The sequence below is a fragment of the Cupressus sempervirens genome, chromosome 5, assembly GCF_028749045.1.
Source record: "Cupressus sempervirens isolate cs-2001-9-10 chromosome 5, ASM2874904v1, whole genome shotgun sequence".
Lineage (NCBI taxonomy): Eukaryota > Viridiplantae > Streptophyta > Pinopsida > Cupressales > Cupressaceae > Cupressus > Cupressus sempervirens.
This window is the reverse complement of record NC_143122.1, coordinates 138026325-138042641: the sequence shown is the minus strand read 5'-3', so window position 1 is coordinate 138042641 and position 16317 is coordinate 138026325. Positions and strand designations below refer to the sequence as shown.

The window sequence follows — 16317 nt, the reverse complement described above, 5'->3', positions numbered from 1 at the left end:
CAGATTAGGGTTTTCTGCATCTAACAATTAAGTCAAGTAGCGAGTAGCCGAATAAGAATTTGTCTAATGGAATAGGACTTTAGGATTGATCAGAAATAGACCAGAATTGGTTGAGATGACAATGAGCCAATTTTGGGGTATTACATTTTGCCCCTCTTTGAATGAATGTGCAAGCAACACGTTCAATTCAAAGAAAATCAGAAAGTATGATGCGTAGATGAGATTGGTTCCAAAATTGATGACACAGATACCAATTGATAAGCTTTTAAGAACTATCTTTAGAACAAAGCTTAATCCCAAGGAATCCAAGTAGAGCACCTAGATACCTAAGATTGGGATCATTTAAAAGACTATCTCCAGAATAGAGCGTAATCTTTAAGGATCCAAACAGAACGTCTAGATACCTAAAATTGATAAGCATTTAAAAAGTTTCTTCAGAACAAAGTTTAACCTTTAAGGATCCAGATAGAACACCTAGATACCCGAGAGTAATAGCATTTAGAAGACTATCTTCGGAACAGAGGGTAATCTTCAAGGATCCAAATAGAGCACCTAGATACCTGAGATTGAAAGCATTTAGAAGATTATCTCCAGAACGGAGCTTAACCTTCAAGGATCCAGACTGAACACCTAGATACCTAAGATTGATAAAAGATAACAAGGTCCAATCATGAGTCGTAGAATCATCCCCAGAACAAGGCTTGATCCTCAGGAGTCGGGGTTTAGACTGTCTCAATCCTTGTCCATCAAACTCTGAGAAGAGTTGTTATAAGGTTGATCAATTGATGAAAAGAGAAGATAGGTAGCAAAGATGCTAGATAGAAGGGAACAAGATGCCCCGAGTGATGAGATGCCCCAAGTGATAAGGATATAAGATGGGAACCAGATGCTTCAAGCAATAGGTATTTAATGACGTTTAATCATCCTAATCTAGGAAATATGAGCAAATGTGAGCAAATATGAGCAGAATATAGAAGAGATTAGAACGATCGAAAGAAGATTCATGGTTGATTTGAAAGATTGCGAAGTCGCAAAGATCAAGTTTGACCAAAAGTTGATCAGATTTAGCCACGGTTGATTTGAGTTGACTATTTCGGAAACGATTTTTGAAAAATGTAGAATGTGGAGATGAAAGGATTCCAATACTATGGAATTAAATTTATTTAATTTAATAAATGTGCATATTTTAATTAATTAAACGAAATTATTTAATTAAATGGAATACTTACTTCTAATTAATTAAACAAAGTTATTTAATTAAATGGAAAGCCATTCCTAATTAATTAAATGAAGTTATTTAATTAAATAAGAAAACAATTCTAATCTAGGAACAATTGAAACAAAACTAGATTAACCAATTTTGGAGTATTACAATAATTATTTAATAATTTTTTATTTTTGGAGTGAAAATCTTGGTAAGCGTGTCCCTTTAACACATCTTTATTTGCCCTAATTTTAGGACTTCAACATTAATACGGACAGTCGTATGTACACGTTCAGATTAAAACTACGTTGAACTGAAATACGTAGGTTACGAAGTGACATACGCTAAACCCTTCCAGAAGCCTCGAGTGCTATTTTGACAAGGGTTTTGCTTAAACCCTCAATATTCAATCTCGCGGGTAGCTAGGTATAAAGTCCACGGAGCTTGCAGTGTGACTGCGTCTTCTGTGCTGCGCCCTAGTGATTCTTGGTTTTCAGAGTATTTAAGGCTTTTTGGAAGGGGTTTAGGGCGTCTATTTAGGTTTTCAAACGGTTATATCTGGGGTTTTAGTAATGGCAAAGAGGTTGATTCCCTGCTTCAACAGAATCTTGATAGAGAAAGTGGTTGCCCCAAGCAAGACTACTGGCGGGATTTTGCTTCCTGAAAGCACTGGCAAGGTATCTATACAATATTTTTCGCTTTATAATTGAAGCATTTTCTATCCATTTTTAAAGCCTTTTGGGGCTTGTGATGGTTGTCTGTTTATGCTTGAATGATTCGTAGGGTCGAACATTCTAATTTTTATAGGTGGGTAGTTAATAAAGTTTTCCGATTCGATCCGGTGCCAGTTTTGTTAAACAAAAAGAAACGAAAATAAACGAACGAGAAGCTTCAGTTATTGTATTAAAATGATATCAAACACCTAGCGGTCCAAAAGATTATACCTATAGCAGTCATTTTGGATTTTGGGCAGAGGGAAGACAACTCATTGAGTGAGAGGAAGCTTTTGATCTTCATGATAATAGGCTTAATGTTTTTGCGTTTGCCTATTTGTATAAGTTTTCTACCTGGAGATAGGTTTTTTGTGCCGCAACAAGCGGGAGTAAAAACAGTTAAACTTAGAAGGAAAAAGTATAATTTGTTAGGTACGTAGTGCCATGTTTAAAAAAATGTATATTGACACGAATAAAGTTTTTACAAATAGATTTAGTTTTTGTCTTTTGCTTTCGGTATCCTCGTTCAAATATAGCAGGAAATGTCAAAACTGTCAGGGACTTCTGTTATGCGTTTGTCTGTAATATGTATACAGACATGTATGGTGGGGGGGAGGGGCAGGGGGTGGGGGGGTTCTGCTAGCAGTAAGGGATTTTTCTAAAACAGGGAGAAGATCCTAGCTATTTGTTTTTCTGTGCATTGGCATATGAGAGGGGTTTGTCTATACGGTTAGGTTTTTGTTTTGGCCAGATCAACGAAACCCCCCAAGTAGGAAAATTGAGGCTGTGTTTGTGTGTGGATTGCCATGTGAATAAGATGTGAGCTCTATACAACTAATTGTGTTTCTTAATGCTTTGGTGAGCACAGATTTATGTAAGAAACTAAGAGCTCTTTCGTAAGACAATCAAGGTCATTAGCACACTACTGAGATTTGTACAATCAGTAGGCTTTTTTCTGCTATTGCAATGTATACTCCTATTTTCATTGTAATCATAGAAATAAATAGATGATTCGTGTGCTCATAATCTTATAATTTTAACTTGACATATAAACAAATTCTTAAAATAGAATTGTCTCATATCTGCATTGTAAAAATATAATTGACTTCCACATTCCAGTTAGGTTGAAATAATTTGAATGCATAGCAACTTCTTTCCTCTTTCAACTTTATTTAAAGACCTACATTTTGGTCTATACACAGGCAGCGTGTTGTTAATATTTCTATTTATGGTTTGGGGTTAAGTGGTTTGAATATTTCTATGTTCAGTTGAACTCTGGCAAGGTTGTAGCAGTTGGACCAGGGGCTCGCAATAAGGAAGGCAATACCATCCCTGTTAGCTTTAAGGAAGGTGATAATGTTCTTCTCCCTGAATATGGAGGCAGTGAAATCAAACTAGGAGAGAAAGAGTAAGTTTGCATTATTGAATGTTTAATTTCTTATGGTTTTAAAGCATGATTTGTGTAATGGATGCATTGGTCTTATATACAAATTTTACTATACAAGCAAAGCTCCAAGAAATGGCACTGAGTTTGCAGGTTATCCCATGTAGAGATTTCTCTAATGCAGATTGTCATCTTTTGTTGTCAATGCTGGAATTAGGTATCACTTGTATCGGGAGGATGACATCCTTGGAATTTTGCAGGATTGAATTTGGCTACAGATAAGGTCTGCAATTTTGAATTTAGTAGTTAGGATGAACTGTTGCATCAAGGAAAGCTAATTAAGCTTTGGAGTTTCAGAACAGCTCAGATGATTGATTGTTTTGTTTTCATAGTATTTGGTTAAGCAACCTGAAAAATGGAATGTCATCATTGACATTGTTCATCAACAAAGTTGTTATTGTTATTTTGGGAAAACGTTATTTAATATAAACTCAGGCTGTTTCAAAAAAATCTCTGTTTCAAAATTCTTTTGATGCATAGAAGACCAATTTTATAGGAGAAAATACACATTATCTAGGAAATCAGACAAGGCGTTAAGTTCAAGTGCTTCTTTAGAGAACAATTGTCAACAAAATTTAATATGGCATTTTAGATTCTCTTGTTATGTAGAACAAGCATGAGCGCGTGCACACAAACATTTCTTTCCCAAAATGTTTCCTTGATTAGTGATGATCACACATGCTGTTTGCTTTCTTATTTTTTTCTCTACCATGAAATCACGTTAAATTTGGCAAATGTGTATGCAGATATACATTTCAAATCTGAAATCTGTTGAAAGAGGAAAATAAATTTGTATGGTTAGTATTGAATGTGTTTTCTCTTGTTAACTTTATGCTTCTTATTTCCATCCATCGTATCTTGATCTTTGAAGACTCTTTTTGAAAGCAAGTCTTGAGAGAAGATCTATTTTTTCAAAAGCAATCATGATTTGCAGATAATGTAGAACGAGCTGATACTGCAAATCATCACTGTAATAATAATGGGAGACAGGTGTTGTGTCTCCAGTAGTGGCTGCTGTCTCCTGCAGTCTCTGTCTCTGAAATTTTATGCTCCCTGCCAGAAGACTTAGGGTAAAACTCATTAAAAGAGAAAAAAGAAGCCAAATAAATAAAATAAGCTTGCATAATGTTTCATGCTGATATTCTCTATTCCGCAAAAAACCATGCAAAGTAATAGTGTGATCAGGTCTCCTGACAGTGTATACATTTGGGCATAAAACAGTTGTATTACTGATTTCTGTATAGAGAATTGCTTTACTATTTACTGTTCTTTATGATTAATTTTTGTAATTTACTGTTATTGTTTTCAAAGTTCCACTGTTAGTCAAAATGGTGTCCAAGTGCCTGTCTCCAATTTTTGAAAATTAGCTGTGCCAGTACTGGTAACAGTCTTCAAGTACCCTTGTCTCCTGGAGACTATGGTAATAATAGATTAACCATCACTTTTTATCCTTTGAAAGTCAGTTAAATTGTTTAAATGAAACATCTAGGCCTGCTGTACATTTTGCAGGAAGTTTGAAAAAAAAAAGACCATGTGTGAAGCCGCAAAGACACATTATTGGCCTGAGATTGAGCAGCTTGCCATCTAGCCCGGAATGCTTGATTATGGTTTGGTTAAGTTTTACAAGTTCTATTGATTACTCAAACCAATCAGAGCTGATCACACCTCAATTTTTTTGCTTTTGTATCCTGAAAGGCCATTGCAACTGATGTATGTCCACATTTCCAGATTTTTGTTTTGTTCTCCTTTCTTATGATGCATAGTTTGAACTTTAAGCTGTCTGGTAAAATCTAGTTTGTGACATTATGGATTTTCCATACCATTAATATTGTGTTCAATGGTTTGTTGCTGTACATGGGATCTAGCTTGCTGAGGTTTCTAATATTTCTGATCTATTTCAAATGTTGAAATGGAATCTGATACCTCTAGAGAATGACTTTGTACTCTGCACATTTCAGGACCCCTTTATACCCACATCTCCTTAATGTTTCTCCAACAAGTGAATGGTTTAATGATAATACCAGGCTTGCTCATGAGTAGCTCAAGAAATTTACAAGTTAATTTAAAATATTCACTGTACCAAAGGAACTTAGGTCATGGCTGTACCAAAGATCATTAAACTAATTTTGCAAGTGATACTTTTGTTGAGAAAAGTGATAAGTCAGGGAAGCAGAGATTTAATGCATCAACATGTGATAGCTGAAAGATGTAACGATTAAAGTGATGTCAAAGCTAAAAAACATCAGGTCACTAGGAAATACATGTCTGGTTGACTATAGGGCACAAGGTCACGTAATTGATAATTACATAAATTTGCTTAGCCTTTCACAACACTGGATTGTGGGATTGCTAATTTGATTGGTTCTTTTAAATTGTATAGCTTATTTCATTAGTTTAAGTTGCATTGGTGTGCAGTTGTTAGCAGTTCAGGCATACAAGAATAACCAAGTGGGGTAGGACTAATTGGGGAGGGAGTGTGAATATTAACAAAGTGATGTGGTGTGACGAGGGGCAAGTTGAATGACAAAATTTGGGGGTTGAATTGTGATGAAAGTGAGTGTGAAGGGTGATTCTTATTCAAGGGAGTGACCAAGTATTTAAAGCTATAGGAGATGCATGCAGGCATGGAAGCCTTTGAGGATGATAGAAGAGGGTTGCAAGATGAGTGACCAAGTATTTGAAGCTATAGGAGATGCATGCAAGTGTAGAGGTTACAAGACGAGTGACCAAGTATTTGAAGCTATAGGAGATGCATGCAAGCATATGGAAGCCTTTGAGGATGATAGAAGAGGGAAGCACATGGAATATCTTATATAGATAGTGAGAAAGAAGATAACTTCAGAACAAAAGTGATTCTTATATGGATTTGGCTTCAAAAACTATGGATCCCCATGCTTTGTGTACTCTCAATGTAATTTAAAACTTTTTTAGTTTAGTTTTGGACCCCCCCATATTTTAATTCCTTTTGGTGGCTAGAGTCTTGGAATCATACAATCATAGAATCATTGAGTGATTCCAAATATAAAAAAGAGGACTGGTTACACTTGGAAAGGTTACCTCATCATAGGCCCTATAAAGAGTAAGCAAAGAACAAAGTGTCTAGGTTCAAGAGCAAGCCTATGTAGAGTCGTCCATTGGTGCTCATGGTGACAAGGTTCTATGTGATATTATGCCAATGGACTGCTATCATATTCAATGAGGGATTTCATGGAAATATATAAGGTGATCTTTGCACGATGGGTTCCACAACACCTACACCCAATCACCTTATCCTTTCCATAAACACTTTCTTTCATCTATGCTACCTTATCGTCATTTGATCATACTACCCTAGCTCCCTTGGTCTCCATCAAATTAAGGACATGTTGGGAAAATTGAAGCACTGATTTTGAGTACCATTCTAAAAATCGAGTCTAATTAAGTGCCTATAAGAGCTTTTCATGCATATGTACCTGGTCGTTATTTTGAGGCGTAGTAAGTGTTTCATGTGTTTAACACCTTCCATTTGGTATATGCATGTGTTACATGATGATAAATCACTATTCAGAGTCATTCTGTGTGAAGTGTCATTTGAGCATTTTACAAATCTACATTTTTATTGTCAAACAACGACATGAAGCCTAGTTTGCAACTGAATATCGTGCACTTGGTTAAGTTTCATGGCTCGCCACTTTGGGAATGTCTAGTATGCATATTAGAGAACCTATGTTTATTTGATATGTTTTGACTAGGTTTTGAATCCCTCAAAGTTTGTTGTTTATTGTTGTCATGCTGATGCATATTGTTCAAAATTCCAAGAAGCCTTGTTTAATCAGTTACAACTTTGACTTTGTTGACCTTATTATTGAGAAGTTTTTTTTTGAGTTGCATTTTAGGGGTCAGAGACATGCTATGTCCCAGATTTGAGCCTATGATGAATCTGTTTGACTAGTTTTCAAACGTGATTCCAAATGTAACTTCTAAAGTTTTACTGGTATTTAAAAGTGAAAATTGAGTAAGAGCCCTCTTCCAGATGTTGTAACTTTGAAACTGTGATAGATGAGACCAAATAGATTGTATCATTGTATTTTATGTTGAAAATACTTCTAGTTTGCTAGTTTTCAAGTCTTGACAAATTCATTTGCACATTTTCCTAGGAATGATTTTGCCTATGTTCCCAATTATGCAATTCCAAGTAGCAAACATTGTGCGCTTGCCAAATTTGCATAGTTATTCATCATGAGCCTAAATACAGACTTATATTCTCCACATGACAATGAATCAATACCCCAACTCTCGTTTCCCCAAATGTCTGTTTGACCTGTTTTTGAAACCAAACCCAAATGCAATCTATTGTTTCTGACATGGTTGTTTGCAGAACAGTTTGAAGTGAGCAACTTTGATGGTCAATATCTTTTGACCTAGGCGTCGTAAGGTTTCAAGGCTTGATTGTTTGATGTTGTAAGCTTTTAAAGCCAGTTCAGAGGCCTTTCGACACAAAATTGGCAGTTTACATAAAAAGGTTAAGTAATGAGCTCTATTATTAGATCAATCAGTGGTCAAATTCAGTTTCTGTCAATAAGAGGAAATCAGTCAAAGTATTGTTTCAAGGAGTCAATTGGTTGAAATGCAATTTTTTAAAAGTTGGACCTAGATTGGGGCCCAACTGATTTCATCAGGTTACTAAGATAATATAGTGGGATTTAACAATGTTTCAAAGGGTGAGATCACGAAGAGGTTTTAAAAAGTATTCAATGCAACTTTACGTGCTAAAGCATTCAAAATACAATATAACCATTTTAAGTTGAATGGGTACGTGGAATTACATATTATAAGCAAATGGAAATCAAACATGCTCTATGTTTCCTCACCACCCCCCATTCCCCCCCCCTACTCTGGACCTTCACTCCCTTGCCTCCCACACCTCCACACTTTATGATATTCTTGGCTAGCCCCCTCTCCATTTCATCCTCCACCCCACCCTTGTCATCTCTTCTCCTTTTCCCACATTAGTGAGACAGAGTTATGAATAGTAGTAGAACTCTAGATGAGGAAGGATTTCAAGCCAAATTCTTCAAGTTGGGTATCTCTGTCCTGGGTCCATTACTTATAGTGCTCTTCAATTAAGTGGTTTGTGTTGGCTTCCCCCACTCTTGGTCACGACATATTATCTATTTCATCCATAAATCTAGGCCAGCCTTTGACCTCAGAAACTACCAGACCATCATGGTTGGGCATACATTTGCCAAACTCTATGTGATTGTGCTGAACGGTATCTTGTCTAGTGAGCTTGATTAACGACATTGTCGGGCTAGAGGTTAGGTTAGGTTTCGTTCAAATTTTCAGACCACTGATCACATGTTGACTTTATGGGCCATTATTGAGGAGGCTCACCATCGCTCAACAAAAGTATATTGCTATTTTGTTGACTTCTGCAAAGCTTTTGACTTTGTTCCTCGGGCGGCTCTCTTTCAGTGTCTTAGGGACATCTAGATCTCAGAGATTCTTCTTACAATTATTATGAGGTTATACGAGCGTGTTGAGGGTAGATTCATGAGTCCACAAGGCTTCTCTAATCCTATCTAGAGCATTATTGGGGTGAAACAGGGCTGTCCTCTCTCCCCTCTCTCTTTGGCATCTACATTGACGAGCTTGAGGCTTTTCTTCGTGATTGCTCGCTCCCTGGCAATGGTTGTTATTTACATTAGGTATTGATCTCTATTCTCCTATTCGCTAATGATGTGATTCTCCTAACATCTTCTCTCAATGGTCTTCAATGGCTCCTTGATGGCTTGGCCTCTTTTTGTGACTCACGTGAGCTAGTTGTAAATCTAGGCAAGACTCGGGTTATGGTCTTCAATTGTTTGAGGACATCCCATCTCCATTTTTACTTCCAGGGTACGGAGATCAAGATTGCATCTTCATATACTTACTTGGGGGTTAAGTTTTTTGGACCTCGATTCAGCCTGAGACCAGCCATGCAACCTAGAGTCAACAAGGGGCTCAACTCCCTTGCTATTCTTGAGCAATAGTGCTTTCGACACCACTTCCAAGACACCACGACTAAGATGTCTCTTCTTGACTCCTTGGTCAAGCCGACTGTCCTCTATGGCTCTATTGTTTGGGGCCCCTCCCTCTTGGAGTCTGATTGGGCTTCTGTTGAGAGAGTCCAAACTCTTTTCCTTCAGCGCATTATCAAATGTCATCGGTTTGCACCACACAACATCGTTTTGGTTGAGTTTGGTGCTCACCCTTTCAGATTGGGGACCATCTTTGATTTAGTTTGGCTCCTTTATTGGCTCTAGAGCTTTGCTGATTCCTCCGACGATTGTCACAGATATTCCTACTTGGCTTATTGTTCCTTTATGGAGGTTGCAGACTCAGATTCTGGTCATAGGTCTCGTTGTTGGTACGCCCAGGTCTCTGCTCTCTTGGGCTCGATTGGTATTAATTTGGATCGTCTTCCCCTCTTCTAGTTTTCTCTGGATGCTCCAACCCATCTTCTTCCACCTTAGCGGGAGTTGAATGAGCATGTTAGACTTACATCTACATATAGTATGTACAGACAATATGTTATCACGACCTGGAGGAATCCCCCAGGTGGACTCCATTCGTGCATGGCCTTCTATGTTGAGCACTTTCTTGATATCCAGGACGTGATCATCTTACATCCCTGGTACCTTACTCGTTGTTGGACTCACACTCTTTGCATCTCCTTGGGATCTTTTAGGGTGGGTTCTTACCGACTATGTACTCAGACTAATCACCAGATTGGTAGGGAGGACAGGATCTGTCGGCTTTGTTACCTCAGGGATGTCAAGATTGAGTCTCACTTTATTTTTCGTTGTCCCATTTACTAGGAGATTCGAGGGAGATTCTACTGTTTGTTTAGAGAATGTTGGTCTCTTCCCTCATTCTTTAGATATATTGACCAACACTATCGTGCACTTTATTTTCAAGAGACCATGTAGCTTTGCGAGCATACTATACAGCTCTAGCTTTGCTCAACATTGACCCTTACGCAACTCATCACCTCTTTCTTCAGTCCTACAGTTCCTGCCCAAGGAATATCGAAGCGGCCTCTCTGCACTATCTCGGTTCACACCAGATTTGTGAGACCCTGCAGAGATTACACTCGGCAACGTCCCTCTAGTGGACCTCAGAGGCGACCTTCCAAAGTACCTGATTGCCCTAATGTCCACCTTTCCATTCTGGACTACTTCTCGCCTATGAGGAGTTCTTAGCTGTTGTTATTCCTTTTTCTTGGTTCTTTTGTTGTTTTACTTTTACGTTTTTTTTGCAGATGTTGTTTGGTGTTCCCTCTGTTGGCATTTGCCCTTTGTACTGTTTCTAGTCCCTTAGACCCTTGTTGGTCTCTTGTTGGACATTAATAAATTTATTTTATCTTATCTTATCTAGGAATCCCAAGATCCTTTTTTCATTTGTTTTAAAGGTTATATACGATTGCTTAGAGCAAGGTGAGAAGATTGTTTTAACAAACTACCAAGGTTTTGAATAAGACTTTTGCTAGGGTTTTCTGATGAAATGTGATACATCTTTTTCACTTTTGAAATGCATTTTGAAATGCGTTACTATTCCGAAGAGTAGTGATTCCCTTAAAGGAATGATTTGTGTGCATAGATGCAAATGTAGTGGATTGTGGGAGATGCTATGTGATTCATTAATTTCAATGTAAACGAAAGCAAGTAGTATGTGAATGTATGGAATGACCTGTTATGAAGGTATGGAATTTGTGGAAGATTCTTGTTGTTATCTTCAAAAGGAGTGCAATATCCATGTTCAGAGAGTGGATAGTAAAGTCGCAGTTTGGAGAGTACGTTGAACAAGAGATTGGTGTGGATCTTTGAATATATCGGTGGTGTTGTGCACCAGGCTAAGCATCTCCATTATTTCTTCCCAAACTGCGCATAATAGGAAACATGATTGACAAGCAGTGTCATTGGGGTCTATTTTGCTCTTAATATATGAAGCAATTTCTACATATGCCAGCATAGCCAGAGGAGATTGCAATTAGAATGTATTGAAGGTTGGATTGCCACATCTTAATGAGGATAAAGCTTGCCCGGTGAATAAAAAACAAGAAGGAAAGGGGATCTTTCCTACTATCTTGATCTAACAACTCAAACTGGTCTTGCATCGTCAACTTGTTGTTTTCCTTTGCGTAGTTGGAAAGACAGACCTTTGCTACAATATTGGAGCCTGCATTGGATGCATATGCATTTTTATCACGGTCACAACATGATAACTTTGACCCAATGTTGCACGTTTCCCTTCACAATCTATGATATGCAGATTTGAGAGATTGTCTTTCACAAACCAATTATGGCATATGTGTAAAGAGATGCGTTAACTGGTTTCAAGCTCCATTAATGAATGAAACCAATCAAGGTCATCATTTTTAGTTGGGAAGGCAAAGCTTGTTTGAAGCATTTGCCAAACATGTTTTCAAAATGCAAAAGAGGCGTCGGTTTAAGAAAAGAACACGAAGAAAATGAAGGGAACATTTCAAATGTCCTCCATTTTGCCGATGGAAATTTTTGATCGATGGTCGAAGTTGCGTTCATGGTTTTTCCTTTGTATTTTGTTTTGAGAAATTATCCCACATTGGTGGGGTCTAAAACTCTTATAGTCAATTTATATGTACACACACGAAGTGAAGTTGTCTCAAAGGTACACTCCTTTTGAGACATCAAGCCTAGTGTGTGGGACCTAATGGCTAGCTTAGTGGGTGCGGAGCATAATTTTGACAGACACTGCAAATGAGCTAGAGATGGCATGGATCGATGACTCAGCCAGTTTGACCAATGGGGAACCTCCATGACTCAGACCATCAACCAATCAAAAAGTGACAAGTGGCACAGAAGTACATGCTAGTCATAAGTTCGACAATTAGCAGGTGAGGGTTATGACCATACACTAACCGCACACTAACTGCTAGTGGTTAAGCGTATGATTAGAGTGGTTAGAGAAAATTGCTACAACCTTACGACTAACCGCTAGCAGTTAGTCATATGGTTGGGGCAGTTAGTGGCTAAATCGCGAGAAGGTTTTCGAAGTGGCTGCGTGGGTCCCGCTTGCGGTGAGGTGGCTGAATGAAGAGCAAATCAAGATGCACTATGTGGCACCTAGGTGGCAAGTGCCTAGTTGGATTAGATGATGAGGACAAAGAGGGCCAATCAGAATCTACCACATGGCAGGTCGGTCGAACCAGGTTTGACCCTAAATTGAAAGGGGAGGGAATTTTAAAAGGGTTTTCAAAATATTATTTTGATCTTCCTCATGTTTGAACATGCAATTTTTTTAAATAAACAAGGTTTTTATTATAAAGTTGAAACTATGTGAAAAGTGAAATATTTTAAATATTTCAAAGGCCTGTTCATTGCTCAAAACCTGTAACTTCAAATGCATGCCAGGGGGGCTATATTTGTCTTGATATAGGACTATTATATATCGTCAGAGAGCTCTCAGAGTCTATTTTCTAGATTTGCCATTAGTTTTTGCACTGGTATCAATGGGTAAACGTTATAATGGATTTTGTCCGAGGTGCTCCTTATTCAATTGTATTTTGGTATGAGTAGTTCAGATTCAGTTTGTGGCCAAACGGTTAGATGAGTATCCACCAAATTTGGGGAGGGTCTTATCAATGATATTATTTTGCCTCCAAAGTAGTTCAATGTGGATTTTGGTAGCATTTTGATACCAGATTTAATGGTTTATTAGAAAGGGGCTTTTCTCGTCATTCTTGATAGATATTTGTGAGTTTGTTGAGCACAATGATGGGATTTGATTTGGTTTTCAGTTCTAGAGAGAAGAAAGAGATTTTGCAACAACAACAGAAGGAGATTTAAGTGGACAAGTGTTAATTTTGGATAAGATCCGTGATCTCGTCGTTCTTCTATATCTTTCTTTCTTCTCTCATCATAAAAGGTTGCTTCTAGACTTTTGGACAAGTTCCATAGTTGTGATTCCACCATTCTTTTAGCATTTCTCTCATGGAGTTTTAGTAAACAGTTATGGTTTAATGTGTGTTTTATGAGTCTTTCATACATCTTGAATGTACTTATTTCAAAGGAATGAATACAAAAGAGTAGCAAATTACTTAGTTTCATTATGGTTCTTGTATCCTATCTCTGATGTTTGTAGCCTTTTGTGGTTTACAATCAAAGATTATAGATCCAGTTGCACCTCATGATGGGTTGTATGTCTTGATATGTTTTGCCTTTGATACAAAGAATCATGTAAATGCTTGATACATCTTGACATGGTTGTGAATTTCATGAGAAGGATATTTGATGAGTATGAGGTTCAAATTGAACATAGATGTTTGATTTATAAAGTAAATGGATACATTACTGATACTTGATGTATGTTGTGATTTTTAGAAAACCCAATGGATAGGGCATTGATTAGTCATATGATTTGCTCATTTCTTGTTGTTGCATATTTGAGTTTTGCTGATATCAATCAATTAAATAATATCCATTTCCCTTTCATGTTGTACAGTTGAAAGGGATACCCACACTTAGCTCGTGAATTTCATAGATCATGTTATTAACTATTCCATGTTTTTGCCATTGCATGAGCATAGAAGGTTTTGGGGTTTTAATCTACTTAATATAGATTCAAATTTATGTTTTAGGGACTAGTACCATATGAACAAATTTGAGGTCTCCCTGCCTAGGTTTTGCATAGCCTGAAGGAGTAGTTTGGCCTTATAGTTGGCCTAGGTTCTAGACAAATTATGTCCATCATAGGAGATAGCTGCCCTTAGATGCAATCTTGTCCTAGCTACTTAGTAGTTGAAATATTTGTTAAATCAGGAGCCAACATGACATAAGATGCAAAATAGGTCTTACAAGCCTATTGATATGTTAACTCTTTTAGACCACACATGCCTTTCATGACATCATGTTATTACATTATATGTTATCTTGCATCATCCTCATGTTGATGATAAGGGAGATTGTTGAGTTGGAACTTTTGTTAGATGGTTTTTGACATAGAGCTTTTGTATGAATCTTAACATATGCTAAGGAGTTTTAGAGAGGCGTTAGACATAATTAGGTTCTATTTGTTATTGGTTACTAATCAAAACAATATGAATAGTATTCAACATTCTCGAGTATGCATTCTTGGATATGTTTTGTAGGATGAGTGTAGACCTTATGTCTATGGTCACAACTCTTGATGAACTAATCTAAGCTATAGTTGTTTTTGATCATTGTAATTGTAGTATAATTGTAAAAGATATTGTGTGTGCCTCAACATGAGTCTATTTAATTATTTATTCATTGGGGAAAGTCCTAACAAGCTATCCTAATTGCTTGTTTGTATTTTGTATAAAGGAAAGTAATTTCCTTGGTATGTATAAGAATGCAATTATATGTATGATCCTTAGTGTTGGATATTAGAGTAGAGCTCAAGGGTGGTTAGATGCTTTGGTAGAGGTATGAGTGGAATCTATTGTCATTTCTTGTGCACTTCATTGGAAATATAAAGGAAATTGAGCTTACATTTAGTTGGTTCATTAGAGGTCGATTTAACCTTTACTAGTTTAGGCATTGAGTCCTTTTGAAGGTGACTTTAACCTTTACCCTTTAAGCAATGTGCTCTAGCAGTAAGTTCATAAACTCATATACAAAGTTGGGAGCCTTTAAATGGGGGTTTAATCCTTTTTGCATGGACTTTTCTTTTACTAAGTTCATCGTATTGACTCATAATAGGGCTAGGTCTCCTAAAAGTGACATTTTCATATTAGTGCATTGATCTATAGTGTGTATAATCCTCACTAGAGTTTTTTCTTGAACATGGTATTCATTGGGTTCAAAAATATTTGTATTATGGTGTTGGCTTTCATCTTGTTATGAACTGTTACATTCTTGGTTGGTGATTTGTTTAAGAAGTTTTAACTTTATATTTAGTGCGCACAACCGATTCGTTTGTGCCTCTCAGTTGTGTTGTGTGGATTGTTATTATTAACAATTGGTATTAGAGTTTGTGGTCCTCTTTAAGAAAGAAGCTTAATAACTTGACGAGATCTAGGATGACTTATGTTTGATGAAGATACACAACATATGGAAGAAAAAAATGAGAACACATGATATGCATGGGTATTTATTATTGGATTGCTAAATGAAGAAGGCATAAAGGGAGAGAATGAGTTTTCATGTATAGATGAGGAGAAGAAGAAATTCATATGAAACGTGATTGCGAGGGAAGTTTTGATTAGTGCCTTATGTGAAGCCAAATTCATTGAAGTCAAGGAATTGGATTTAGCTCATGAGATTTGGGTTAAGTTGGAAGGATTGTATGGAGACAAATAAAAAAATAAATAAAGTTGCAAAATTGGAAAGCAAAGTTAGAGAGCGCGAGATTAATAGGTTTTATGTCTATAGAATAATGAAGATTGTTATTGGTACAAGGAACAATAGTGGAATCATAACAAAGGATGAGATTATAGAGAAGATTCCAAGATTTTTGACACTAGCTTATGACAGCAAAATTATGGCTGTTGAAGAAATGATCCCATTCATCAAAGGTTTCAATAGGGAACTATTCATAAGGATACAAGGTTGCTATGAAAAATTCAAGTACTAGTAGACCTAGTGGTGATCTTGGTGAGTATGCAGAAGATTGGGAAAAGATAGAAGAAGAAGAAAGGAAACTTGAAGAGCTTGAAGCATTGGTTGCAAAAAGAGAATACAAGGTAACAATAAACATGAAGGAAAATTGCCTTTGAAATATTTTTCATGCCATAAGATTGGTCATTTTGCACCTGATTTCCAACTAGAGTGCCTAAGCCTAAGCCTAAGCCTTACAAGTCTAAAAATCCTAAAGAATGTTATTATAATGAATCAGAGAAAAGTGATGATGAAATTGGATTTGTTTCTATTAAAGATGAAAGTCTTGTGAGTGAGGAAAAAGCATTAGTTTCATGTGTTGAAAATAAATCTAAA

At 36.9% G+C, this 16317-nt stretch overlaps 1 protein-coding gene across 1 annotated transcript; it reads left to right on the top strand.

Annotated features, from left to right (window-relative positions):
• The first annotated feature begins 1498 nt into the window (after positions 1–1498).
• LOC149554878 (10 kDa chaperonin, mitochondrial-like) lies at positions 1499–3978 on the top strand. Its single transcript, XM_089828882.1, has 3 exons — positions 1499–1881; positions 3186–3325; positions 3519–3978. Exons 1-3 carry the CDS (start codon positions 1777–1779, stop codon positions 3565–3567), a joined length of 294 nt encoding a protein of 97 aa, XP_089685008.1. The 5' UTR covers positions 1499–1776; the 3' UTR covers positions 3568–3978.
• The last annotated feature ends 12339 nt before the right edge of the window (positions 3979–16317 follow it).